General features: G+C 43.3%; 2 protein-coding genes across 19 annotated transcripts in view; both read right to left on the minus strand.

Moving 5' to 3' along the window:
- The window catches only part of LOC123773435 (UDP-N-acetylglucosamine transferase subunit ALG13), a 384366-nt gene extending 376361 nt beyond the window's left edge, over window positions 1–8005 (minus strand). For 13 of the 17 annotated variants that reach the window (XM_069307078.1, XM_069307040.1, XM_045767445.2 and 10 more), the window contains exon 1: window positions 7451–7590. In XM_069307078.1, coding sequence (XP_069163179.1) covers window positions 7451–7458 — 8 coding nt within the window. In that variant the 5' untranslated portion in view covers window positions 7459–7590. Of the gene's footprint in view, window positions 1–7227; window positions 7408–7450; window positions 7764–7984 lie in introns of those variants that run through there. The other 4 variants (XM_045767364.2, XM_045767919.2, XM_069306885.1 and 1 more) reach the window with 4 other exon arrangements.
- Window positions 8006–26305: 18300 nt separating this feature from the next.
- The window catches only part of LOC123773290 (E3 ubiquitin-protein ligase TTC3), a 241840-nt gene continuing 240413 nt past the window's right edge, over window positions 26306–27732 (minus strand). For both annotated transcript variants that reach the window (XM_045766935.2, XM_069307431.1), the window contains exon 38: window positions 26306–27386. In XM_045766935.2, coding sequence (XP_045622891.1) covers window positions 26978–27386 — 409 coding nt within the window. In that variant the 3' untranslated portion in view covers window positions 26306–26977. The remainder of the gene's footprint in view (window positions 27387–27732) is intronic.

The following is a 27732-nucleotide window of genomic DNA, read 5'->3' on the forward strand; positions in this document are numbered from 1 at the left end:
CTCACTGAACACTAATATTATCTATGGAACTTCAAGCACTCCTGGATGAATTCAAAGATGTGACCCAACCCACCAGCCCTCGACCTGAAGTGCAACATAAGATTACGCATCACATTATTACAACGGGAACACCTACCTTTGCCAGACCACGCCGCCTGGCACCGGAACGATTGGCGGTAGCACGTATGTACTGAGTTAAACAAGCTACAGGAGGCAGGAATAATCCGCCCTTCGAACAGACCATGGTCTTCACCTCTCCATATGGTCCCGAAAACAGCCCCAGGGGAATGGCGCCCTTGCGGGGACTACAGGGCTCTCAACGTTCGTACTCTGCCGGATCGCTACCCAATACCACACATCCAGGATTTCTCACAGGGATTGAGCAACGCAACAGTTTTTTCGAAAATTGACCTTGTGCGGGCATTTCACCAGATCCCTGTAGAACCAGCAGACATTCCAAAAACAGCGATCACAACACCTTTTGGACTGTTTGAATTTGTCCGGATGCCTTTTGGTCTACGGAATGCAGCCCAGACATCCAACGCTTCATCGACCAAGTAGTTAAGGACCTTCCTTTTTGCTACGTCTACATTGACAATCTGCTGGTGGCCAGTACATCACCGACAGAACATCTGCTACACCTCCGACTCCTCACCTGTCTGTGCAACTTCGGCTTGCAGCTCAACTCCGAGAAGTGTATTTTCCATGTTCCAGAGCTGGAAAACGTTCTCAGTATTTCACTCCCTAGCACACCCAAGAGTATGTGCTTCCCAGAAACTACTAACGGAGCGTGTCGTATGGCCAGTAATCAATACCGATGTTCGACGATGGACTCGCTCATGTTTCCAGTGCCAGCGAGCAAAAACACACACACACACAAAGAGCCCGTTTCAACAGTTCACGTTACCTTCTGACTGTTTCGAGGTGGTGCATGTAGACATCGTTGGACCGTTATTGTCGGCAAGTGGATATTCTTATCTATTCACCTGCATCGATCGATTCTCCAGATGGCCGGAAGCAATCCCATTAATCAACATCTCAGCTGAGTCAGTGGTCCAGGCTTTCCTCTCTGGATGGGTCGCCCATTTTGGCAGCCCCTCTGTCCTCATCACCGACCAAGGACGACAGTTCAAATCATATCTATGGAAGGAACTTATGGAATTCCTCGGCACCACACACAACCGAACCACGGCATACCACCCTGAGTCGAACGGAATGGTAGAACGCTTTCATAGACAACTAAAAGCCGCCCTAAGAGCTCAAGCACGCCCTGATAATTGGATCGACAACCTTCCATTAGTCTTGCTTGGCATTCGTTCGGCCACAGAGGGCAGTGGATTCTCGGTAGCAGACTTAGTATACGGATCTAGCCTGCGGCTTCCGGGCGAATTCTTAACCCCGACGCCGCTCATCACACCCCCAGACCCCACTTTTGTCCAGAAATTATGGGTGGCCATGACAAACATTCGGCCTACACCACCACGCCAACCGACAACTTGTGCTACATATGTGCCTCATGAGCGCCACACAACTGAACACGTGTTTGTAAGAGTCGACACTGTTCGACGCCCTCTACAGTCACCTTACGAAGGACCATTTAATTAAAGTGGTTTCTCGAACACCGAAGTTCTTCACCATTGAACGCCGAGGACAGCGAGTAAACATCTCCATCGATCGCCTTAAACCAGCACACTGTGACGCTGCCCCAGACATCCCTCCAGAGACACATCAGTCGACTACGCCATTCACATCTCAACCACAGTTACCAGCAGCACCGCCACCTACGACAACAGACGACCCTTTACGACCTCCCACCCTACAACCCCAGTTACCAGCTGCACCACCATCTGATCCTACAACGACGGACGATCCTGTGCGACCTCCCACTCTACGACCCCAGTTAGATGACATCAGCGAAGAGGAGGAAGTTAACTTTGAGGGTTATACAACGCGAGCAGGGCGTACAATTTACCGAGCAGCTAGGTTCCTTGATCAAGTGTTTTTCCTTTCATCCCCTGGGAGGGGGAGTTCTGTAGCGAGTAGATTATCCCAATAATATACTCGCTCCAAACGCATTAGCCTAATGAGAGAAGCAAAGCTCTTCTTGGTACTAATTATGAACTCCTGTCAACCTTTGGAGAATGGTGAGGTGTTGCCCAAGCATAAAAACAGCAGAGTGGCGAATAATAACTAGTCTACTTTCAAGTGTGGTCTAGAACAGACACTTGCGAGATACTGTACCGACGCTCAGTGTGCTCAACTCACACCAAAGTATCACCTGCGTACTTCTGTATATTCGACCAAAAATATATATACAGTATATATTATCTTAGTGTTTGTGTTTAATGTCACCATATTTTACGTAACAATAGAACCATTACATTCTTGTAGGGAATTCTATTGCAAACACAATGGTACCAAAATGAAAGACCTAGGGCGAGAATTGGGATGTCCAAAGTGAAGAGAGTGTACACATTTTATTGCTCTTGCGCGCTCCCGGGTAATATGCTCTTACTTTCTCACTTTCTCGCTGGGCTTTTGGGTTTAATATGCATTTAGTCTTGTAGAGAATTCTATTGCAAACACATTGATACCAAATTGAAAAACCTAGGACGATAATTGAGATAACAAAGTGGAAAAGAGTACTACTGTATACACTTTTCAGTATTACCCAAATGATACCAAAATGAAAGACCTTGGATGAGAATTGAGGTGACCAAAATGAAAAGTTTACACAATTTATCGCTCTTGAGCACTCCCAGGTAACATGCTCTCACTTTCTCTGTTTGTTGCAGATGGTACGCCGGGCTTTTGGACTTTATATGCCTTTAGTCCTGTAGAGAATTCTATTGCGAACACAATGATACCAAATTGAAACACCTTGGACAAGAATTGAGGTGACAAAGTTGAAAAGAGTATACACTTTTCAGAATTACCGGGTGCTCCCGTGAAACGCTGAAACCCACCTGGGGTAGTGTGGGGCTCGTGCGCCCAGAGTGCTGCGTAAGTATTAAACAACCGTGAACCTTTGATGTTTTTACAGTTCTCTCTAATAGTGCCAATGGCACCCCTGCTCTTCACTGGTTCTATTCTGAATTTTCTTCCATATCGTTCACTCCAATAAGGTATTTTACTGTGCAGATTTGGGACCTGGCCCTCCAGTATTTTCCACATGTATATTATTTGATATCTCTCCCGTCATTTTTCTAGTGAGTACATTTGGAGAGCTTTGAGACGATCCCAATAATTTAGATGCTTTATCTCGTTTATGTGTTCCGTATATGTTCTCTGTACTCCCTCTATTTCAGCAATCTCTCCTGCTTTGAATGGGAAAGCAAGTACTGAGCAGTACTCAAGACGTGACAGAACAAGTGATTTGAAGAGTACAACCATTGTGATGGGATCCCTGGATTTGAAAGTTCTTGTAATACATCCTATCGTTTTTCTGGCTGCCACAATATTTACTTGGTAATGTTCCCTAAATGTTAGGTCGTCAGACATCATTATTCCCAAATCCTTTAAATTTTGCCGTCCTGCTATGGGGTAAATTTGATTGCGTTTTGTACCCTGTATTATGTTTAAGGTTCTCATTTTAACATTTATCGAATGCCTTTGTGAAATCGGTGTATACCACATCTGCATTCTGTTTTTCTTCTAATGCCTCAGTGATTTTGTTGTAATGATCAAGTAGCTGTGAGAGGCATGATCTTCCTGCTCTAAGTCCATGAAGGCCTGGATTGTGGAGGTCACTGGTTTCCATGAAACTAGTGACCTGACTCCTGATCACTCTCTCAAATACTTTTATTATGTGGGACATAAGTGCAACTGGTCTATAAATCTTTGCCAATGACTTGCTCCTCCTTTATGTAGAGGGACTATGTCTGCTGCTTTAAGCACATCTGGTATCTCCCCGTGTCCAAGCTCTTCCTCCAGACCTTACCGAGTGTCTGTGCTACTGGCACTTTACATTTCTTTATAAATATTGAATTCCATGAGTCTGGACCCGGGGCTGAGTGCATGGGCATATTGTCAATTTCTCTTTCAATATGTCACGCTCATGTTGATATCAGTTACAGTATATTTACAGGGGTTTGGATATCACGCATAAAGAAGTTGTCCGGATCATCCGCTTTCGTGCTGTTTATCGAAGTGCTAAACATGTCCTCATACTGCTTTTTTAGGATTTCACTAATTTCTTTGTCATCCTCAGTGTATGAACCTTCACTAGTACGAATAGGTCCAATACTGGCAGCGGTTTTTGCTTTTGATTTAGCACATGTGAAGAAATATTTTGGGTTTTTCTTTATTTCTTGAATTGCTTTTTGTTCTAGTTGCCTTTCTTCAATCTGATGTGAATGCTTCAATCTCTGTTCAATTTCTTCAATCTCCCTGTTTAAATTATTCCTTCTTTGTATGGAAAGTCATGTCTGCTTAAGCATTTCCATTAATTTTCTTCTTCTTTTGTAGTGTCGTCTGCGTTCTCTTTCTATGTTGGACCTCTTTCTGGCTTTCCTCAATGGAATATGTTTCAGACAGACTTCATAGGCTTCAGAAGTCAGTTTTTCTATTCCTTGTGTAGGATTTTTATTACTTAGAACATTTTTCCATTGAATGTTTGTATGTTGCCTGTTTATTTTCTCCCAATCTATCCTTTTATTATTAAAATTGAATTTATTGAATAACCCTTCTCACTTGTTGTTTCTCTTGGGCCTACTACCATTATTAATGTTAGTTTGAACTTCAATGAGCTTGTGGTCCGAGTACGTAGTGTCTGGGACGGTAATGTCTCTGATTAGCTCACCATTGTTTGTGAATATGAGGTCCAGCGTGTTCTCGTTCCTAGTCGGCTCTGTTATTGGCTGACTGAGCGAGAATTTGTCACAGAATCTCAGTAGTTCTCTGACCTGTGATTGGTTATTTCCAGGTTAATTTCCTGCAATAATGTTATTATTTACTATTCTCCATTGTAAACTGAGTAGATTGAAGTCTCCAAGGAAGATAATATCTAGTACTGGGTTTGCGAGGTAGTCCAGGATATTCTCTATTTTGTGGATCTGTTCAGCGAATTCCTCAACTGTTGCATCTTGCAGTTTGTATATTAAAATAATAAGTAGATTAATATTTTTTACCTTGATTCCAAGTACCTCTACCACTTCATAAGACGATTTCAGGAGCTCAGTGCATGCCAGCTCCTCTTTAATATACAGACCTACTCCTCCACTTGACCTAATTACTTTGTCACATCTATATAGATTATAATTTGGGATCCACATTTCACTATCCATGTGTTCTTTTGTGTGGGTTTCTGTAAATGCGCCAAATATTGCGTTCGATTCTATTAGAAGGCCATTTATGAACTTAACTTTATTTCTTGATTTTGATTTTAGACCTTGTATGTTTGCAAATATGAATGATTTCCCATATTGCTGTCACTTCTGGTGGGCTTTGGTAGTTCTCCCCCCTCTCCACCCATGTCCAGGGGCTTTCCAATCGTACCATATACAAATCTATTTTGCCTTACCTCCTTTTTTCATTTGTATCTTTCATGATCAGCTTTATGTCTGGACTCAAGTAGTGAAACAAACCTATTTTTTGACTATCCATATCACATGCATAATTACTCAACAGAAGCAGGTCATGAGCACCAACACTACACAAGAGCAGGTCATGACCACCAACACTACACAGGAGCATGTCATGAGCACCAACACTACGCAGGAGCTTGTCACATGCACCAACACTACACAGGAGCATGTCACGAGCACCAACACTACACATAAGCATGTCACGAGTACCAACACTACACATAAGCATGTCACGAGTACCAATGCTACACAGGAGCATGTCACAAGCAACACCACCACACACGAGCATGTCACATGAACCAACACTACACATGAGCATGTCATGAGCACCAACACTACACAGGAACATGTCATGAACACCAACACTACACACGAGCATCAACACTACACAGGAGCATGACACGAGCACCAACACTACACACGAGCATCTCACGAGCACCAACACTACACACGAGCATCAACACTACACAGGAGCATGACACGAGCACCAACACTACACAGGATCATGACACGAGCACCAACACTACATACGAGCATCAACACTACACAGGAGCATGACACGAGCACCAACACTACACAGGAGCATGTCACGAGCACCAACACTACACAGGAGCATCTCACGAGCACCAACACTACACAGGGGCATGTCACGAGCACCAACACTACACAGGAGCATGTCACGTGCACCAACACTACACAGGAGCATGTCACGTGCACCAACACTACACAGGAGCATGTCACGTGCACCAACACTACACAGGAGCATGTCACGTGCACCAACACTACACAGGAGCATGTCATGTGCACCAACACTACACAGGAGCATGTCACGTGCACCAACACTACACAGGAGCATGTCATGTGCACCAACACTACACAGGAGCATGTCACGTGCACCAACACTACACAGGAGCATGTCACGTGCACCAACACTACACAGGAGCATGTCACGTGCACCAACACTACACAGGAGCATGTCACGATGCACCAACACTACACAGGAGCATGTCACGAGCACCAACACTACACAGGAGCATGTCACGAGCACCAACACTACACAGGAGCATCTCACGAGCACCAACACTACACAGGAGCATCTCACGAGCACCAACACTACACAGGAGCATGCCACGTTCACCAACACTACACAGGAGCATGTCACGTGCACCAACACTACACAGGAGCATGTCACGTGCACCAACACTGCACAGGAGCATGTCACGAGCACCAACACTGCACAGGAGCATGTCACGAGCACCAACACTACACAGGAGCATGTCACGAGCACCAACACTACACAGGAGCATCTCACGAGCACCAACACTACACAGGAACATGTCACGAGCACCAACACTACACAGGAACATGTCACGAGCACCAACACTACACAGGAACATGTCACGAGCACCAACACTACACAGGAACATGTCACGAGCACCAACACTACACAGGAACATGTCACGAGCACCAACACTACACAGGAACATGTCACGAGCACCAACACTACACAGGAACATGTCACGAGCACCAACACTACACAGGAACATGTCACGAGCACCAACACTACACAGGAACATGTCACGAGCACCAACACTACACAGGAGCATGTCAAGTGCACCAACACTACACAAGAACAACTCACGTGCACCAACACTACACAGGAGCAGGCCACGAGCACCAACACTACACAGGAGCAGGCCACGAGCACCAACACTGCACAGGAGCAGGAGGGGCACCTGTGCAACATGAGTGTTGGCGTGTGGTACAACCCTGCAAGCATCTGGTGGCTCAACCAAACAGCCTACAGGTACAATTTAGTGCTAAGACGAGCGTCAGATGAGCGAGTGTGCGTGTGAGGTACAAACTTGAGCATGGCGGGTCCTCAGGTGGGTGTGGTGGGAGCAAGATGAGGGAGTCGGTGGCTGGTGTCACAGACTGCACGCGCTGCCATGCCTCACACGGCACCCTTCGTACACAACCACCACCTCCAACACTAACACACTCCTCACCCCCAATACAACCCATCATATGCCATTATAATATTTCGAACATATTGTAATATGCGTGTGTGTGTGCAACTGTTACAATGATGAAATATAGTTTGATGGGGGGAGGATAAGCATATGTGCAGGAAACGAGCAGTGGGCGAAATATGTATACTAAATAACAGAACTGTTCGGAAAATGATTGGTGTCATTCCCAAGTCTCGTCTCACTTTTCCCTGTTAATTCACCAATATTGTTTAATAAATGTTTAAACCGTATATTAATGTCGAGGATGGGTTGGTTGAGGTGGCGGTTGGTCGATATGTTGTGAAGACAGGAGGAACCTGTGGCCAAGGCCACCAGCCGGACACTGCCACCACAACAACCATCACAATATCTTCAAGGGGGGGTTACCGTCTTCAAGGGGCTCCTGGCGCAACCTTGCCCAAGAGTGTACATCTAGTCACCTGCTCCGCCTGGGGGCCGCCGGCTAACAGAACGCACTTGAGAAACTTCATTCGTTGGATCACAATACTGCCGTCTGGCATTTCTCTTCAACAGTCCGCTTTTTGACGCCTGGGGTCACAGGGTAGTTGATAGTGTAGCGAGTAATCCTTATACTCGCTCCATTATCTTAATGGCGTAACTAATAAATACTATGTTAATTAGCACTAACTACACAAGCTATAATCCTATCCCTAATTACAGGTACCAGTTCTCACATCGTATCCTAGTACAGAAAGGTGAGGGGTAGTCACCAAATATACGGAAGCGATATGAGAATAAACAACACCACTTACGAGCTATTCATGCCCGTGCCACCTTTTGGGTGGCTTCATCTTCATCTTAACACATTCACAAGGGAGACATCTCCCGTCACGCAGGGTGCATTCGCACCTCCACAGATCTTCAGTATCAGCTCTTGATACTGGTAATGGCTTAAAAGGGCCACCACTTACGGGCTATTCATGCCCGTGCCACCTTTTGGGTGACTTAATCTTCATCAATCAATCAATCTGTAGAAACCGAGACATCTCCCGTCACGCAGGGTGCAGTCGCACCTCCACAGATCTCCAGTATCATCTATTGATACTGGTGATGGCTCAAAAGGGCCACCACTTGCGAGGTATTCATGCCCGTGCCACCTTTTCGGTGGCTTCATCTTCATCTTAACACATTCACAAGGGAGACATCTCTCGTCATGCAGGGTGCATTCGCACCTCCACAGATCTCCAGTATTAGCTCTTGATACTGGTAATGGCTTAAAAGGGCCACCACTTACGGGCTATTCATGCCCGTGCCACCTTTTGGATGGCTTAATCTTCATCAATCAATACAATCAATAGACAACACCATTTGGTCCGGGAGACATCTCCCGTCACGCAGGGTGCAGTTGCGCCTCCACAGATCTCCAGTATCATCTTCTGATACTGGTAATGGCTCAAAAGGGCCACCACTTACGGGCTATTCATGCCCGTGCCACCTCTTGGGTGGCTTAATCTTCATCAATCAATCGAATAGACAAGACGGGAGGCATCTCCCATCACGCAGGGTGCAGTCGCACCTCCAAAGATCTCCAGTATCATCTATTGATACTGGTGATGGCTCAAAAGGGCCACCAATTACGGGCTATTCATGCCCGTGCCACCTTTTGGATGGCTTAATCTTCATCAGTCGAATAGACAACAGTACAATTTCCAGTCAAGAATGTGGCACTCGACGTAGGCAGTTCTAATTGTCTCCAAGACATAAGAACATAAGAACAAAGGTAACTGCAGAAGGCCTATTGGCCCATACGAGGCAGCTCCTATTCTATAACCACCCAATCCCACTCATATACTTGTCCAACCCGCGCTTGAAACAATCGAGGGACCCCACCTCCACCACGTTACGCGGCAATTGGTTCCACAAATCTACAACCCTGTTACTGAACCAGTATTTACCCAAGTCTTTCCTAAATCTAAACTTATCCAATTTATACCTATTGTTTCGTGTTCTGTCCTGTGTTGATACTTTTAATACCCTATTAATATCCCCCTTGTTATGTCCATTCACCCACTTGTAAACCTCTATCATGTCGCCCCTAACTCTTCGCCTTTCCAGTGAATGCAACTTAAGCTTTGTTAATCTTTCTTCATATGAAAGATTTCTAATTTGGGGAATTAACTTAGTCATCCTACGCTGGACACGTTCAAGTGAGTTTATATCCATTCTATAATATGGCGACCAAAACTGAACTGCATAATCTAAATGGGGCCTAACTAGAGCAAGATATAGCTGAAGAACCACACCAGGTGTCTTGTTACTAACGCTGCGATTAATAAATCCAAGTGTCCGATTTGCCTACGCTATTTGCCTACGATTTGCCTATTTGAAGACGCTACAACTTCGACACAGAACAGGCAGCAGACTAGGACCGCATCGAGCTACAACGCTCTCGGAGCTCCACGACTCCGGCCACACTCATCTCTCTGCTCTGCTCCAAGCTCCGTCTCAACGTCTACGACACTGCTGTATCCAAGACTACTAAATAAATATGAAACTCACTAAACACTGTGTATCTAATCTACCCAACAACGTAACATAATCGTACGTTACAATAGATTTTCGGGTTTTCTCATTGATGCAGTGCAGTCGTACTTAGTGTGATTACTCTGTGTATTAAAAGAGGAGCGTCAGAGGTAGAACAAGTCCTAGTTGTCAGAGTGCATGGAGGGATTGTGGGAAAACCCTGTTCCAACTTCAGGAGAAGCGTCAGAAAATCCTTGTGGGTTCAGTAAGAACTCTAGGTTGCAATCCTTATACCATGTCGTGGTCTATTAATAGTCGCTAGAACGTGTGCGTGGGAACCACCCTAGGTTCGAACCCTCATCACTGCTCCCATAGATTTTCTCAATAATAATAATTTTATTCACACGAAGGTACAATGGGTTGGTGAGATTTTATAAGATTGGTATGTTTACATTCTTGTAAAGCCCCTAACACGTATAGCGTTTGGGGCAGATACTTAATCTAAATTATCGGGTAAGATGAAAAGGTACAGTGTAGCAAAAAAATGATGGATTTTGCTTCCCCGGGATGCAAAACGTCTGCGGGATGAGTTGCGCGCTTTTGCTGATGCAACACCTCTCTCCAGCCCTCGTGTCAGTATTTTGTTTCCGATCTTCCATAACTCTCCATGGCTGCTGCTGTCACTTTCGCGGTAGAAAATGGATTCAGATGCCAAGGCATCTCCATTATCCCTGACCTAGTGCAGAGAGAACGCTTCTTTCAACTGCGCCAGTGCTACCGCTGCGACAAGTTCGACCACTTTACTCAGAAATGTCAGCAGACCACCGACAGATGCAGCTTATGCGGAAGGAGCACAACTACAAGACCTGCTCGAAGAGTACACGACAATGCCTAGCTAGCTCAACTGTGGGGAAGCCCACACCGCAATCTCGCATGAATGCCGAGTTAGATAAGCTGAAATGAAAAAGATGGCAGACACCAGACCCACCCCTACACGCCAAGCCAGGACATTTAATATACAGTCAACGGAGTTCCGCGGGCACTGCCAGGCATAGCTAACGCCACGTTACAACCTGCCTCTCCCTGGGGTAAACCCCAGAACTGTACAGGCCTCTATCCAACAGGCGCCTAAACTACTGCAGACTCTACCGCCGGCCACTAAGACAAGCATTGATTGATGAAGATTAAGCCACCCAAAAGGTGGCATGGGCATAAATAGCCCGTAAGTGGTGGCCCTTTTGAGCCATTACCAGTATCAAGAGCTGATACTGGAGATCTGTGGAGGTGCGGCTGCACCCTGCGTGACGGGAGATATCTCCCGTTCAATGTGTCCAATTGATTGACGTTTGATGAAGATGAAGTCACCCAAAAGGTGGCACGGGATCGAATAGCCCGTAAATGTTGGCCCCTTCGAGCCATTACCAGTATCAATAGATGATACTGGAGATCTGTGGAGGTGCGGTTGCACCCTGCGTGACGGGAGATGTCTCCCGTAGTTAGTATTTGAACAAGCATTCTACCTGCTCTCAATATATATCCGACTAACCGAGAGGATCGCTGGCACTGACAACCACAGATTTGTAGTTACACTCACTATATACGCGACTAGATGCCAATTAACGGCCTCCCGAACATAGTGGTTCCTGACACACTCCTCGCGGCAAAACACGCCGCAATTATCACTACCAATAAGGCGACTTCGAAGGCAGCCACCCAGACTTGGGTAACCAGTATTTACCCAAGTCTTTCCTAAATCTAAACTTATCCTATTTATACCCATTGTTTCGTGTTCTGTCTTGTATTGATACTTTTAATATCCTATTAATATCCCCTTTGTTATGTCCATTCATCCACTTGTAAACCTCTATCATGTCACCCCCTAACTCTTCACCTTTCCAGTGAATGCAATTTAAGCTTTGTTAATCTTTCTTCATATGAAAGATTTCTGATTTGGGGAAATAACTTAGTCATCCTACGCTGGACACGTTCAAGTGAATTTATATCCATTCTATAGTACGGCGACCAAAACTGAACTGCATAATCTAAATGGGGCCTAACCAGAGCAATATATAGCTGAAGAACAACACCAAGTGTCTCAATTGTTACTAACGCTTCGATTAATAAATCCCAGTGTCCTATTTGCCGTATTACGAACATGCATTGATCCTTTGGTTTTAAATTCTTACTAATCATAGCTCCCAGATACCTTTCGCAATCCAACTTCGCAATCTCAACACCATCTAGCTCGTATCTTGTAACTCTATCGGAACTCTAATTTGTGGAACCAATTACTGCGTAACGTGGTGGAGGTGGGGTCTCTCGATTGTTTCAAACGTGGGTTGGACATGTATATGAGTGGGATTGGGTGGTTATAAATAGGAGCTGCCTCGTATGGGCCAATAGGCTTTCTGCAGTTACCTTTGTCCTTATGTTCTTATGTTCTTCTGAAGCCGAGGGCTCCGTGCTTGGATACAATAATTCAAGTGGGCGCGGCCCAGAGATATGACCGCTGCATTGTGTAGGAATGCGGAGGAATTTCTGATGGAGGAGAAAGACAGTTGCACAGCGCGTTCCGCGGCGCAGCGCGCGGAGCGCCGTGGGGGCCTATATAAAGAAGAGAGGAGAGGTCATGCGTTCACGGGAGACATCTCCCGTCACGCTGGGTGCAGTCGCACCTCCACAGATCTCCAGTATCATCTATTGATACTGGTAATGGCTCAAAAGGGCCACCACTTACGAACTATTCATGCCCGTGCCACCTTTTGGGTGGCTTCATCTTCATCTTAACACATTCACAAGGGAGACATCTCCCGTCATGCAGGGTGCATTCGCACCTCCACAGATCTCCAGTATCAGCTCTTGATACTCGTAATGGCTTAAAAGGGCCACCACTTACGGGCTATTCATGCCCGTGCCACCTTTTGGGTGGCTTAATCTTCATCAATCAATCAGGTCATGCGTTCTCTCTTGCTCCAGACACGCTCCGCTTCGCAAGTCAAAAGAAAAAACCCACCCTCCTCCCCTTCCTAAGTACAGCAGTACAAAACCTACGCACAGTCCTATGTACTTGTCTATGTGGGTGGGGACGAAGACAGGTTGACGAGTTTAACAGTTACCAGGGAGGATGTTCTTAAACAAATAGTAAAACTCAAACCAAACAAATCCCCAGGGCCGGATGAAGTGTTTGCCAGGGTGCTTAAAGAATGCAAAGAGGAGCTTTGTGACCCACTGTCAACCATATTTAATAAATCAATAGAGTCAGGCAGAGTGCCAGAGTTTTGGAAAGTTGCTAATGTGATACCAGTTTTTAAGAAAGGAGATAGATCACTTGCGTCTAACTATCGACCAATTAGCCTAACGTCTATTGTGGGAAAGTTACTCGAATCCATAATAGCAAATAAAATTCGTCTTCATCTTGAAAAACATAAATTAATAATTGAGTCGCAACATGGTTTTATAAATGGCCGTTCATGTTTAACAAATTTGTTATCTTTTTATTCTAGCATTGTTGAGGCAGTTGATAGTGGTAAGGATTGCGATGTTGTATACCTTGACTTTAGCAAAGCTTTTGATACAGTGCCACATGAAAGACTGATTAAAAAGATAGAGTCTCATGGTATTGGGGGTGCTATATTAAGCTGGATTAGGGCATGGCTATACCAAGGAAACAGAGAGTTAGTATAAATGGAATCAAGTCAGAGTGGGAAAATGTTGTAAGTGGAGTGCCTCAAGGCTCTGTCCTGGGACCTCTGTTGTTTATAATATATATAAATGATTTAGATTCAGGTTTGAGTAGCAACATTTGCAAATTTGCCGATGATACGAAAATCGGTAGGGAAATAAATTCGGAGGAGGACTCACTATCACTTCAAGTTGATCTAGATAGGGTTTTGAAATGGTCAAAGGATTGGCAGATGCAGTTTAATGCTGATAAATGTAAAGTTCTGAGGTTAGGTAATGATGATAGAGTTACAAGATACGAGCTAGATGGTGTTGTGATTGCGAAGTCGGATTGCGAAAGGGATCTGGGAGTTATGATTAGTAAGAATTTAAAACAAAAGGATCAATGCATAAATGTTCGTAATAAGGCAAATCGGACACTTGGATTTATTAATCGCAGCGTTAGTAACAAGACACCTGGTGTGGTTCTCAAGCTATATCTTGCTCTAGTTAGGCCCCATTTAGATTATGCAGTTCAGTTTTGGTCGCCATATTATAGAATGGATATAAATTCACTTGAACGTGTCCAGCGTAGGATGACTAAGTTAATTCCCCAAATTAGAAATCTTTCATATGAAGAAAGATTAACAAAGCTTAAGTTGCATTCACTGGAAAGGCGAAGAGTTAGGGGCGACATGATAGAGGTTTACAAGTGGGTGAATGGACATAACAAGGGGGATATTAATAGGGTATTAAAAGTATCAACACAGGACAGAACACGAAACAATGGGTATAAATTGGATAAGTTTAGATTTAGGAAAGACTTGGGTAAATACTGGTTCAGTAACAGGGTTGTAGATTTGTGGAACCAATTGCCGCGTAACGTGGTGGAGGTGGGGTCCCTCGATTGTTTCAAGCGCGGGTTGGACAAGTATATGAGTGGGATTGGGTGGTTATAGAATAGGAGCTGCCTCGTATGGGCCAATAGGCCTTCTGCAGTTACCTTTGTTCTTATGTTCTTATGTTCTTATGTTACTTTGTCCTTTATAGATGGGGTATTGGGGGGGTGCAGCGCCGGCCCCTAAGTATTACGCTGTCCGCAGCTACTTACTCTGACTTGTAAGAGTAATGTTAAATTTGCCCTCTAGGTGTATTCTACAGCTACTGGTAATTTACGATTTCACATTATGTCTGGGATTGGCGCATTATTTCTGTCATGTGTTAGGCCACTATATGCTACTCTATAAGCCCTGATTCTACTTGAAAATTATGTTAAACGTTTGCCTTACTTGTACACATAGTTAATAAGGATTCGGCGTTCTGCAGACCATGTTTTATTTAGTTACCGGCTATAAGCATATGTATTAATGTTATTAAGTTGTTGTAGTGTAGTCAAGTTATACATGTATTTATGCTGTTGTAAATTATACAAGTTACCTGCTTCATTAACATGGTCTGCAAAAATTATTTATTTGTTTCTACTATTAATTAAATAAATAGGTCCCCATGCTGTTGGTGTCTTATTCCTCCTAGATCAGAAATTTTACATTATTATTCCTAGGGGTTGGTTAGCTTATTTTTACTGCTGCTCCTACCTGTTGTGCAATTTTCAATGAATTGTGTATTTTGACTCTAATAAGGCCCTATTCTTCATCAATCTGCTGCAAGGTTTGATTTTACAGGTACTCCCAGCAAAAGTGTTTGCATTGTGACAAACGATGGTCTAGAGGCTGCAAGCTCAGGCTAGCTAAGTGTTGTCTTACACAGGTGGTATAGACGCCGGTGGATGACCGTGTCGCCCTCCAGACAACGGTAGTTGTCAGACCTTCAACACTAACGGTCACGTTCGTGCAGTCAGACTTCAGAATTGTGACTGAAAGGTCTTTAGACTACGTGATTCTCGCCCACACCTCTTACGTCATCATGCAGACGACCTATACTACTACTGCTACCCAAGTGTAAGTTTGATTTTAAGTCTACAGTATTGTATTGTAATTTCCAATTCTCTTACTTGCTTGTAAAGGTACTGGTTAATTGCCCATGTTATTCCCCCCCCCCCCCTTCCCAGCAAAAGTCTCGAGCCCGTTGTTGATGTGACGATCTTAATTGAATTTTGTAATTAGCTCATCAAGATTGTAACTTGCTTAGCTAAATGAATTGTGGGGTTCAGTCCCTGAGTCTAGTATGTGCTTCTGTAACCCTTTACACTACATTACACACAGAAATCACAATTGCGTGATGCATCAAATGAACAAATCCACAAAGTCCGTGACGAGGATTCGAACCTGTGTCCGAGAGCATCCCAGACGCTGCCTTAATCGACTGAGCTACGACATGGTCAAAAAGAAGTTGAAACCATGTCGTAGCTCAGTCGATTAAGAGCTTTGCTCAGTCAATCAGAGCTTTAATATACCAATGTGCTTTAATATACTTACTAATCTCTCATCTCATTTTTTTTCTTGTAATGTATTTGTTATCATTTTATTAATTCTGATAGAATTTACCTACTTAAAATTATCTGTTAGATTAAGGACCTGCCCGAAACGCAGCGCGTACTAGTGGCTTTACAAGAGTGCAATTACTGTACCATGCTATGTATTCTCACAAACCCAATGTAGCTTCTTGTATATATAATAAATAAATAAATAAATACTGGTTTCCTACAAGCTGTCTTTGCAAGCTTATCAACAGTGTCATGCCTTGAGATGCCAAAATGTGATGGTATCCATAGGAATTTAATTTCAAATCTGTTTTCTTTAGCAGCTAAACCATACCAGGTACTGTGAGACCTGGGGTCCCAGGTCCACTAGACCTTTCTCCTTCTTCCCCTACTTTCTCCATCAGTGGGGTTTCCTGAATATATGAGGCTGCCTAGAATTATAAGTCAGTGTATTCACCTAGTTGTACTTGCGGGGGTTGAGCTCTGCTCTTTCGGCCCGCCTCTCAGCTGTCAATCAACTGTTACTACTACTACTACTTTTTTTTCACATCAGACACACCCCAGGAAACAGCCCGTGACGGCTGACTAACTCCCAGGTACCTATTTACTGTTAGGTAACAGGGACATCAGGGTGAAAGAAACTCTGCCCATCGTTTCTCGCCGGCGCCCGGGATCAAACCCGGGACCACAGGATCACAAGTCCAGCGTGCTGTTCGCTCGGCCGGCCGGCCCCCCACCGGGGCCGGGAGTGTGGGTGTGTGTGTGTGAGCTTGGAAGTGGTAGAAGGGCATGTGGTGATGATCACGGGCCGGTCAGCCACGAACATTGGCTGACGGTTCCAGTTAAGGTAAATGTCTGTAGAGAGTTTTGCACAGTTGTAGGGTAGTTCACCATTGCTTCTTAGGAATAGGTTTTTAAATTGTTGCTAATAAATAAATTATTAAATTTAGTAATTGAATTTTAGTAAACTTTTCCTTATTAATTATTGAGCTTATATTATCTGGTGCTGGTTGTGTTCAGTATCTTTGATGATTCTCCGAGTTAATAACCCCTGTACTTATCAAAATATAAGTGTAAATTCATATTAGTGAGAAAATCCACTAGGGCAATGAGGAGGGCGCAAACCTACGACCCCGGCGTTGTCAAGTCGCATCTCTACCACTAGACCACTGCCGACTTGTAAAAAGTCATACAACCAGATATCTACAAAAATCACAGGAAGTCTGGAGGCCCCTACTGAAGCCAGTCCAAGTTTTTACATATGACCCACAAGCACTCTGGTGGAAGGGCAAAGTACATCTTACTACACCTTATGCCCTAACTTCAGAAACACAGAAATCACACAGGTTGTAGGTTCGTGCCCACCTCATTGCCCTAGTGGATTTTCTCATTGATATATATGACTTTAATGTGATTTCCGTGTTTTAAATTCATATTATGAATAGTAATTATCGCAAGGAGGCTAAATTAAATTCCATTCACGTAGTGATTATCAAACATTGGAGTTCTCTGTGTCACATAATTCCCCAGCATAGCAGTATCTACACCATTTACAGACTTAAACCCATCTGTGAAGATGGAAAAGGAGTGGGAGTGTGAAGAAAAGTGTGCAAGGAAAAAGCATCTCAGAACTGCACGAGGGGTAAAAGCTTTAGTCATGTTGGGGGTGCTATATTAAGCTGGATTAGGGCATGGCTATACCAAAGGAAACAGAGAGTTAGTATAAATGGAGTCAAGTCAAAGTGGGAAAATGTTGTAAGTGGGGTGCCTCAGGGCTCTGTCCTGGGACCTCTGTTGTTTATAATATATATAAATGATTTAGATTCAGGTTTGAGTAGCAACATTTGCAAATTTGCCGATAATACGAAAATCGGTAGGGAAATTAATTCGGAGGAGGACTCACTATCACTTCAAGTTGATCTAGATAGGGTTTTGAAATGGTCGAAGGATTGGCAGATGCAGTTTAATGCTGATAAATGTAAAGTTCTGAGGTTAGGTAATGATGATAGGGTTACAAGATACGAGCTAGATGGTGTTGAGATTGCGAAGTCGAATTGCGAAAGGGATCTGGGAGTTATGATTAGCAAGAATTTAAAACAAAAGGATCAATGCATAAATGTTCGTAATAAGGCAAATCGGACACTTGGATTTATTAATCGCAGCGTTAGTAACAAGACACCTGGTGTGGTTCTCAAGCTATATCTTGCTCTAGTTAGGCCCCATTTAGATTATGCAGTTCAGTTTTGGTCGCCATATTATAGAATGGATATAAATTCACTTGAATGTGTCCAGCGTAGGATGACTAAGTTAATTCCCCAAATTAGAAATCTTTCATATGAAGAAAGATTAACAAAGCTTAAGTTGCATTCACTGGAAAGGCGAAGAGTTAGGGGTGACATGATAGAGGTTTACAAGTGGGCGAATGGACATAACAAAGGGGATATTAATAGGGTATTAAAAGTATCAACACAAGACAGAAGAGATTATCTTGAGATTATCTTGAGATGATTTCGGGGCTTTAGTGTCCCCGCGGCCCGGTCTTCGACCAGGCCTCCACCCCCAGGAAGCAGCCCATGACAGCTGACTAACACCCAGGTACCTATTTACTGCTAGGTAACAGGGGCATAGGGTGAAAGAAACTCTGCCCAATGTTTCTCGCCGGCGCCTGGGATCGAACCCAGGACCACAGGATCACAAGTCCCGCGTGCTGTCCGCTCGGCCGACCGGCTCCATACAGCAGTACCAATTTCTACCATCTAATCGGTCATTATGTCTGTATTTATGATGGTCCACATAGTTACAAATCTTATAATCTAAACAGGAGGATGGGTTGGAATTTTAATTATGCCCGGTAACCATTTCATTAAAAATAGTAAAGGATTTAAGAAAAAAATGCCGACTTCTATTTTCAACATATTTTAAGCAACACAGAATGGTAGACACAAAGAATCCGTCTAAAGCCTAACAAACTGCATTTGTCAGAAGGTGAACTCAATATGACATTTGCAGAAAAAAAGTCTTCATTAAAATTGCACCCTTCACCATACAAAGTATGTGATGTCTATATATTGTCCGACTCTTCTTTGAATACTAAGCTCCAAAATGAACTTCTTGACCACTTGCTAAAAGACTATTGGACTTTCCTATAAAAAGTAAGTGATACAGATTCACTTTAATAGAAATATTATGCTATCTTTTGCATATGGTTACATCACTGCCATACTAATTAACATGCTACACTTGCTCAGCCACACCTATCAAAACAACCTTGCTCTTTAGTTTAATCTTCTTAAATGCACAAAAAGTAACTTTCAAACACAGAAAAAATTAACCCCCTAGCTGCCTCTGCTGATTTCAATAATGTATGAACATTTTTAGACAAGTATTGTCAATTATAAAGCAGAACTCCAATGTTCCATGGGAAAAAGCTTAGCTTGAGCATTAGTTATGTCTCTCCTAACTCAAACAATTAATTGTGTAACACTGTACTAGTGATATAATTTTGAATAACGGAATTCATGTCATGATAGTACCGTTTTCTAATGTAATAAAATTTACTTATGAGTATATACAGTAGCCATCATGGTAAAAATGGACAAATAATAAGAGAAAATATTTGGTATGGGTATAAAACAATTGGATAAGTTTAGATTTAGGAAAGACTTGGGTAAATACTGGTTCAGTAACAGGGTTGTTGATTTGTGGAACCAATTGCCGCGTAACATTGTGGAGGTGGGGTCCCTCGATTGTTTCAAGCATGGGTTGGACATGTATATGAGTGGGATTGGGTGGTTATAAATAGCAGCTGCCTCGTATGGGCCAACAGGCCTTCTGCAGTTGCCTTTGTTCTTATGTTCTTATGTTGGTCAAGGTTTTACAAAACTTAGGAAGGGGGACCCTCCATGGGGGTAAGGAGGGAACGACATGAGGAGAAAGAGAACTTTGCAAGCAAGACAACCACACAGAAAGAGGTAGGTGGTGGAAGGGCACAGGGACCACATGAGGGGTAAAGGTCAAAGTACGGCATAAATGAGAGCGAGGGTGTTGTAGGGACTGCACAAAGTAGCAAAGGCAGTAGTAATCACGACGATCCTGTTAGGATGCCAGTTTCAACATACAGGCTTAGGATAGGAGTCGACTGAAAGGCACCACAGCTGATGCATAACCCAGTATGGTGCAGAGCATCAAGACAGAAAAAGAGTAGAAAGAGGCAGACGAGTAAGCAGGACAACCATAAACTAGTTTAGACAGCATGAAAGAGGAATGTAAAAAGAGGAGCATTCGCCTATCAGCTCCCCAGGAGGTATGGGACCAGACCTTAATTAAGTTAAGGTCTTGAGTAAAACTCGGAGATAAGAGATACGGGGAGATCAAGACAAACGAGTGTTAAAGATTAACCCCTAAAGCTTAGCATAATTTTTGTACAAATGGGAATTACCATAAGGCGACAAAGAGGGTCGAAGAATGACCTGCTTCCCAGTAAAAATCATAGCATAAGTTTTAGTTGTAGAGAACTTGAAGCCATGATTTGTGGCCCAGGACGACACAGCAACAAGTTGAAGCTACCGTTGGAGAGAAGGAAAGTCATCACCTCGACAACAAAAGGAAAGATCGTCAACATAGAGCTGAGAAAATGCTAGAGGGAAGGGAGGAAAGAAGCCATTGATGGCAACTAGGAAAAAAAAACATAAAAGAGTAGTGCTCAGAACACTAACTTGGGGTACACCTTCATATTGCCAAAAAGAGGCAGAGTGGTACCAAGCCTCACTCTAAAGGAACAACTAGAGAGAAAGCTTTGTAGAAAGAGACGGAGATTATCACGAAGGCCAAAAATAAGGAGTTGGAACAGAATATGGTATCTCCGGGTGGTGTCATACATCGTTTCCAGTCAAGAAGAACAGCAACAACAGAGGATTTCACAGTAAAGGCAGTACGAATATAGACCTCAAAGACATCAGTAGTGCTCAGACACTTGCGAAAACCAAATTGAGAAGGTAAGAGGTAGTGATAGTGTTCCAAGAATCATATCAGTACATTGACCATATGTTCAAAGAGTTTGCCCCCAACCACATGGACTGGGCCTTCAGGTGACAGTCTCACTTCATGCAGGTCGGCGTTCAATCCCCAACCGTCCAAGTGGTTGGGCATTATTCATTTACCCAGTATCATCCCAAATCCTTATCCTGATCCCTGCAGGGTGCTGTACAGTTGTAATGGCTTAGTAATTTCCCGATGATTCCCTACTCCTCAAAGAGTTTACCGATGCAACTTGCGAGGAAAATGGGGCTTAAGTCCTTAAGGGATGTCTCTAGAGAACCTGGTTTCCTAATAGGAAGAACTGCCTGCCTCAAGCCAGTCGTTAGAGACTGTCAACGACTCTCAGATATGGTTATACACATTCCATAAATACTGAAACGTGCATGGAGGAAGATGACAAATCATCTCATAATAAATGTCATCTGAGCCCGCTGTTGTAAACCTGCAGAGGGTCAGGGCAGACTGGAGTTCTGAGAGAGAAGGAATCCTTATAGGGAAGCTGGAGATGTGTGTGAAAATTTAAGGGACAATATTCAAGAAGGGGCTTGATGAGTAAGTTAAGACGAGAGGAAAATGAGAACCGGAGCTAACAGTTGAAAAGTGAGAATCCAGTTCGGTTGCGACCGACACCGGATCTACCACAATAGAACCACAGAGGCGAAGGATTGGAGACACATCTGGAACAAACGTTCCAGCTATTTTATGATTTTTCTTTCAGATCTGGGGCAGAGGAGTGTCAGCCATAATGGTGGAGACAATATTCCCAACTCCCTCACTTAACCGTATGGATGACCCTACGGGCCACTGCACTCACCTTCCAAAACAAAACAAAAGAATCAGTCAGTGTGGGTGTTTCTTCCACACTGCACGTTTACAACAGACAGCTCGAGCACAGTCTGCATTCCACCAGTGAACACACTTCCGCGTGCCCTGGGAGGTAGAGTGAGGAACAGAGTGAAGGGCAGCATCTAATATGGTGTCATGAAAAAAGAGGGCGGCTCATGGGCGAGGCAGATCGGAGAGGTCAGTAAGAGTAGCATGAAGGCTGAAGAGATTCCAGTTAGCCTTGGCAAACTGCCACAGAGAAAAAAGAGGGGAGAGGTGAAAAGAGAAGGTGACAAGGATTTGAAAATGGCCACTGTTATGGAGGTCATCAAGAATCTGCCATGTGAAATTTAAATAAACAGAAGAAGAAAGATAAAGACAGGATTGGGTGCGAATGCATAAGTAAACATGAGTGGATTCACCAGAATTCAAAAGTGACAGAAGAGAAGAGAAGACAAATGGTTCAAGGAGGCAGCCCCGCATATTTGTCAGAACATCGGTCCCAGAAGGTAAGCCAACAGTTAAAATCGCTCAAAAGGAGCACAGGCTCAGGTAATGAGTCCAAAAGGGGTTTAAGTTAAGGTAGAGAAAACAGGATATTGGGGGAAAATCAATGGAACAGACTGTATCCTAGGCATGTCGAACATGTGACTCGCAGGTCACATGTGGCCCTTTGCAAGCACTCCAGCGGCCCATTTCAGCCAGCCATAGCAAAAATTGTCATTAAAAAGAGGTGTCAAGCCTCAGGCCAAAACACTAAAGATGATTGAATAGTCATAAATAAATGTTAATTTTGAACTGATGTAATTTTTGTACAATGTATTTGTTGCTGTTGCATATTTGTTGCTATGTTGCCGTTTAAAATTTCTTATTTTCGTGTTAAACTACTTCATTACGTTGCATTCACGAATGTGGCTATCCGCTAAACTATTTGTATGCACATTGTATGTTTTTAAGTAATAAAAATATTCTGCTATAATTTTTATTAAATGACTTCAATCAGTTGTCATGTGTGGCCCCTCCCGATAACACAAGAACTATTGAAGTTTGGAGATTGTATCAAGTGATTGTAAATACTCTAAGGGGATAACAATGACAGCTGTGAAGGGGTCCAGTGAATATATCAACCTTGATAGGATAATCTTGGGCCTGATTTTTTTTTTAATATCCCCATGGCAGTCCTAAAGTAAGTAATTATCAAAAGAAGGCATTAAACCGGGAAGGCTATGTAGCACCATCAAATGTGCGAGATAATCAGAAGACGCTAAATATCACCAGGATGCCAATACGAGAACAGAAACGCATAAGGCGAACGATATCAAAAGTATCAGAGTTGTCAAGAATACTATCAAGGGTTAAGCGACCGTGGGGGACGGTCGGAAAACAAAAGACACGCTCATCTCGGAAGTCAGGACATTCAACAAGGATATGCACGATCGTAAGGGGGACAATGAAATTAGGACAATAAGGAGCAGGGCGGCGCTCCATCAAGTAACCACAAGTTAAGCGAGTATGGCCAATAAGCAACCTCGCCAGAGCCGTTTCCCATCACCGGTTACGGTGGTAGGAGAACGGCCACGAGGACACACAACTCTTAAGAGTACCCAGTTTGTTACCAGTAACAGACGACCAACAAGCCTGCCAACGGGTAAGGATGGAGGAATGGATAACCGGGTAAAAGTCGGAATAAGGAATACCTTTACGAGAGATGGGACAAGAACGGACAGCTTCCCTGGCTGCAGCATCCGCATGCTAATTTAAAGAGACACCAATATGGCTGGGAACCCAACAAAACTCAACTGACTTAAATTTACTGTGAACAAGAAACAGCTAATGCTGGATCTCGACAACCACTGGATGAACCGGATTAAAGGACCCGAGAGCCATGAGGGCACTACGAGTGTCAACAACAATGACAAAGGAAGATTGACAACGAGAAAGCAGGAGACGAAAAGCATAGAGAATAGCATAAAGTTCCGCTGTGAAGATGCTAGTCTCCGGAGGTAAGCGACACATATAAGTGCAATCAGGAAAAACAATAGAGTAGCCAACACTGTCTGCAGACTTAGACCCATCGGTGAAGACGGAAACGGAGCGGGAGTGAGAAGAAAAGTGCCCAAGGAAATGGCGTTTTAGAACCGTAGGAGGGGTAAAAGCTTTAGTGATGTGGGTTAAGGAGGTACAAAACTGCGGAAGGGGGACTCTCCACGGGAGCAAAGAAGGAACAACACAAGTAGAAACATTAGAAATACGAACTGAAAGAGAATCTTGTAAGCGAGATAACCAGACAGAAAGAGGGAGGTGGTGAAGAGGAACAGGAACCACAGGAGGGGTAAAAGTTAAAGCACGACAGAGGCGAGAGGAAGGATGTTGCAAGGACCGCGCAAGATAGCGAAGACAGTAGCGCTCACTGCGGTCCTGGAGAGATAGGAAGCCAGTGTCAACATACAAGCAGAGGACGGGAGTCGAACGAAAGGCACCAGAACTGAGGCGCAACTCAGTATGGTGCAAAGCATCAAGACGGCGAAGAGTAGAAGAAGCAGACAAGTAAGCAGGGCAACTATAATCGAGCTTAGACAGGACGAGAGAGGAATGTAAAGCGCGGAGTGCATGCATATCCGCTCCCCAAGAAATATGGGACAATACCCGAAGGACGGCAAGGGCCTTAGAGCATTCAACACGGAGGTAAGAGATATGGGGCGAACAAGACAAACGAGTGTCAAAAATCAACCCCAAAAGCTTGCGGAATTCTTGTACACAATGTGGTGACCATAGAGCGACAAAGAAGGACGAAGAACGACATGCTTACGAGTAAAAGTCATAGCACAAGTCTTAGATGTAGAGAACCTGAAGCCACGATCGGTAGCCCAAGATGACATGGCATCAATTGCAAGTTGAAGCCGGCGTTGAAGGAGAGGCGAATCATCACCCTGACAGCATAGGGTAAGATCGTCGACATAAAGAGTGAAGAAGACGCCTGAAGGAAGAGAAGAAAGAAGACCATTGAGGGCAACCAGAAAAAGAGTAGTGCCCAGAACACTACCCTGGGGTACACCTTCTTATTGCTGAAAAGAGGCAGAGAGAGCGGTACAAAGCCTCACCCGAAAGGAACAACGATAGAGGAAGCTGCGGAGATGACCACGAAGGCCAAAAGAATGAAGCTAGGATAGAATATGGTATCGCCAAGTGGTGTCTTAAGCCTTTTCCAGGTCAAAAAGGACAGCAACAACGGAGGTCTTCGCAGCAAAAGCAGTACGAATATAAACCTCTAAGTTCACCAGGACATCTGTTGTGCTGTGGCACTTGCAGAAACCAAATTGAGAAGGGGAGGTGATGGTGTTCTAAGAACCACATCAGACGAACGCTAACCATACATTCAAAGAGTTTGCAGACACAACTTGTAAGGGCAATAGAGCAAAAGTCCTTAGGGGATGTTCCCAGAAAACCTGGTTTGTGAACAGGGAGGACAACGGCATCAAGCGTACAAGAATGTAACAACTCTTGTATATATCTCAAAAAAAAAAAAAAAAAAAAAAAAAAGCCAGTCCTCAGGGATTGACGACAACTCCCAGATCCGATTATACAGACTCGGTAAATACTGAGACGTGCATGGAGGGAGATGTCGAAGCATCTCATAATGAATGCCATCGGAGCCTGCTGCCGTAGAACTGCAGAGGGCCAGGGCAGACCGAAGTTCAAAGAGAGAGAAGGGATCATTATAGGGAAGGCGAAGATGAGTACAGAAATCCAAAGGACAAGATTCAAGGACAGATTTATGAAGAAGGATGGCAGTCCTAAAGTTCCTGTTTCCAGTCGCATAATATGGTGGTGTCAATACTGGAATTTAATTGGACACATCAGACAGGAGATAGGAGCAGAAGCCACTGATACCTGTCCATGGGCAGTGCGCAAGTCACCCTTACTTCATCATTGTGTGTATGCAAAGAAACCTGTAAACATGAAAATTGTGCTCAAGTGTTCTTGCTCAAAATAGACATTAGTCAGTAACACCTGTTTCTCTTTGCATGAGAGAAAACAAATACTCAAAGGTTTTCCTACTAAGGATAACTAATGTGATTTTTTATTATTAACCTATTTGAAAAGTAGAGTATTTTCCATTACAAATTATGATTTAAGAGCCTTTTAAACTTGCAACAAATATGCTGTTCATTGACTGTAATTTCATGTTTGTGTGATAAGTTTACATTCCCTTGTAATTCAAGATATTTTTTTAACATTTACAGGGAAAAAAAAAAACTTGCTTGTAATTTACTCTTTAATCCACATTTTTACTCATTAATTCATTTTTTGACATATTGGATTTGAATTAAGACAAAATTTAAAAGCATATCTTCCATTCAATTTTTTGTCCCCAATTTATTAATTAATATTTTTGCTTCATAATTATTATATAAAGCAATTTGTAATCTTAAAACTAAAACAATTCTAAGATGAGTATTTATAGAAAAATATATTACACATCCTAGTTATGATTTGCTAAGGCACATTAGCTATGTAACTTCCACCTTTAAAATAGGTGACTTTACAAAAGTACATAAACAATCTTTCAAAAGATTACACTAAAATTAAGTTGTACCCAATAAAGTGGCATTTGTTGTCTGTAAGGCAAACCCCTAATTACACACAGTACATGTAAATTCTATATGAAGCATAAACAGCACATATAGTAAAATTTTAAATAAAAAAAATATAAATTCTATCAGGTTGGCCTTCAAAATTACAAATTTATTGAGGAATACTGTATTAGAAAACGAAGAAAATCTTTAGTATCAGTAGCAAAAACAATCCTTAATTTGCAAATGATTTTCTTTCACTTTTATGAAAGGCACGTTATAAAGAGGTCGCAAATTGTGAAAAGTAACATTATCCTTATGGATACAGCTTGAAATACTGTCCTAATTTATCCTAATCTCTTAGGAGTGAGTGAGTGATGGGTATTCATCAGTCATGAGAGCAAAAGTACGGCAGTTTGGGCAGTTAGATTGTCGTTTCAACCAATCTTTGATACATTTCTCATGAAATACATGCTGACACTGGAGGGGAACAGTGGCACTAACACTGAGAGCCTCCAAGCAAATAGAACACGACTCCTCTACTTTCATTCCTTCTTCATTTACTGGGCCTTTCCATTCAGGTCCAGAAGCATTTGCTGCTGAGCCTTGGGTGAGCCCTGCCCATGGAGCTACTGAGGCCTGCCCTGCACCAGGATGGCGACAACGCAGTTGAAGCTTGACACGTTCTACAATCTTTTCTGTGCTGATTCCCGACAAACTGTTGTTATTCTGAATACGAACCTCACGAAGGGCAGAGCAGATTTCTGGTCTGAAAATAAAATAGTACATGTAAAGACTAGCTACTAATTAGAAAATTAGTATATACCTACATAATTGTATCAAATCCTGCTAACTTAGAATGAAGCATACAATTTGTATTTAGAAAGAAAACTCCAGTAACCTAGAATAGGTCCATCAATACTATTATTGTATATTTAACAAGGAAATAGCAAGAGTTAACTTGTAATCATTTACTTAGGTCCTTGATTGGTGTGTGGTACCTGCTTGATACCTGCTTGATGGGGTTCTGGGAGTTGTTCTACTCCCCAAGCCCGGCCCGAGGCCAGGCTCGACTTGTGAGAGTTTGGTCCACCAGGCTGTTGCTTGGAGCGGCC

Source organism: Procambarus clarkii, chromosome 1, assembly GCF_040958095.1.
Source record: "Procambarus clarkii isolate CNS0578487 chromosome 1, FALCON_Pclarkii_2.0, whole genome shotgun sequence".
NCBI classification, from domain to species: domain Eukaryota; kingdom Metazoa; phylum Arthropoda; class Malacostraca; order Decapoda; family Cambaridae; genus Procambarus; species Procambarus clarkii.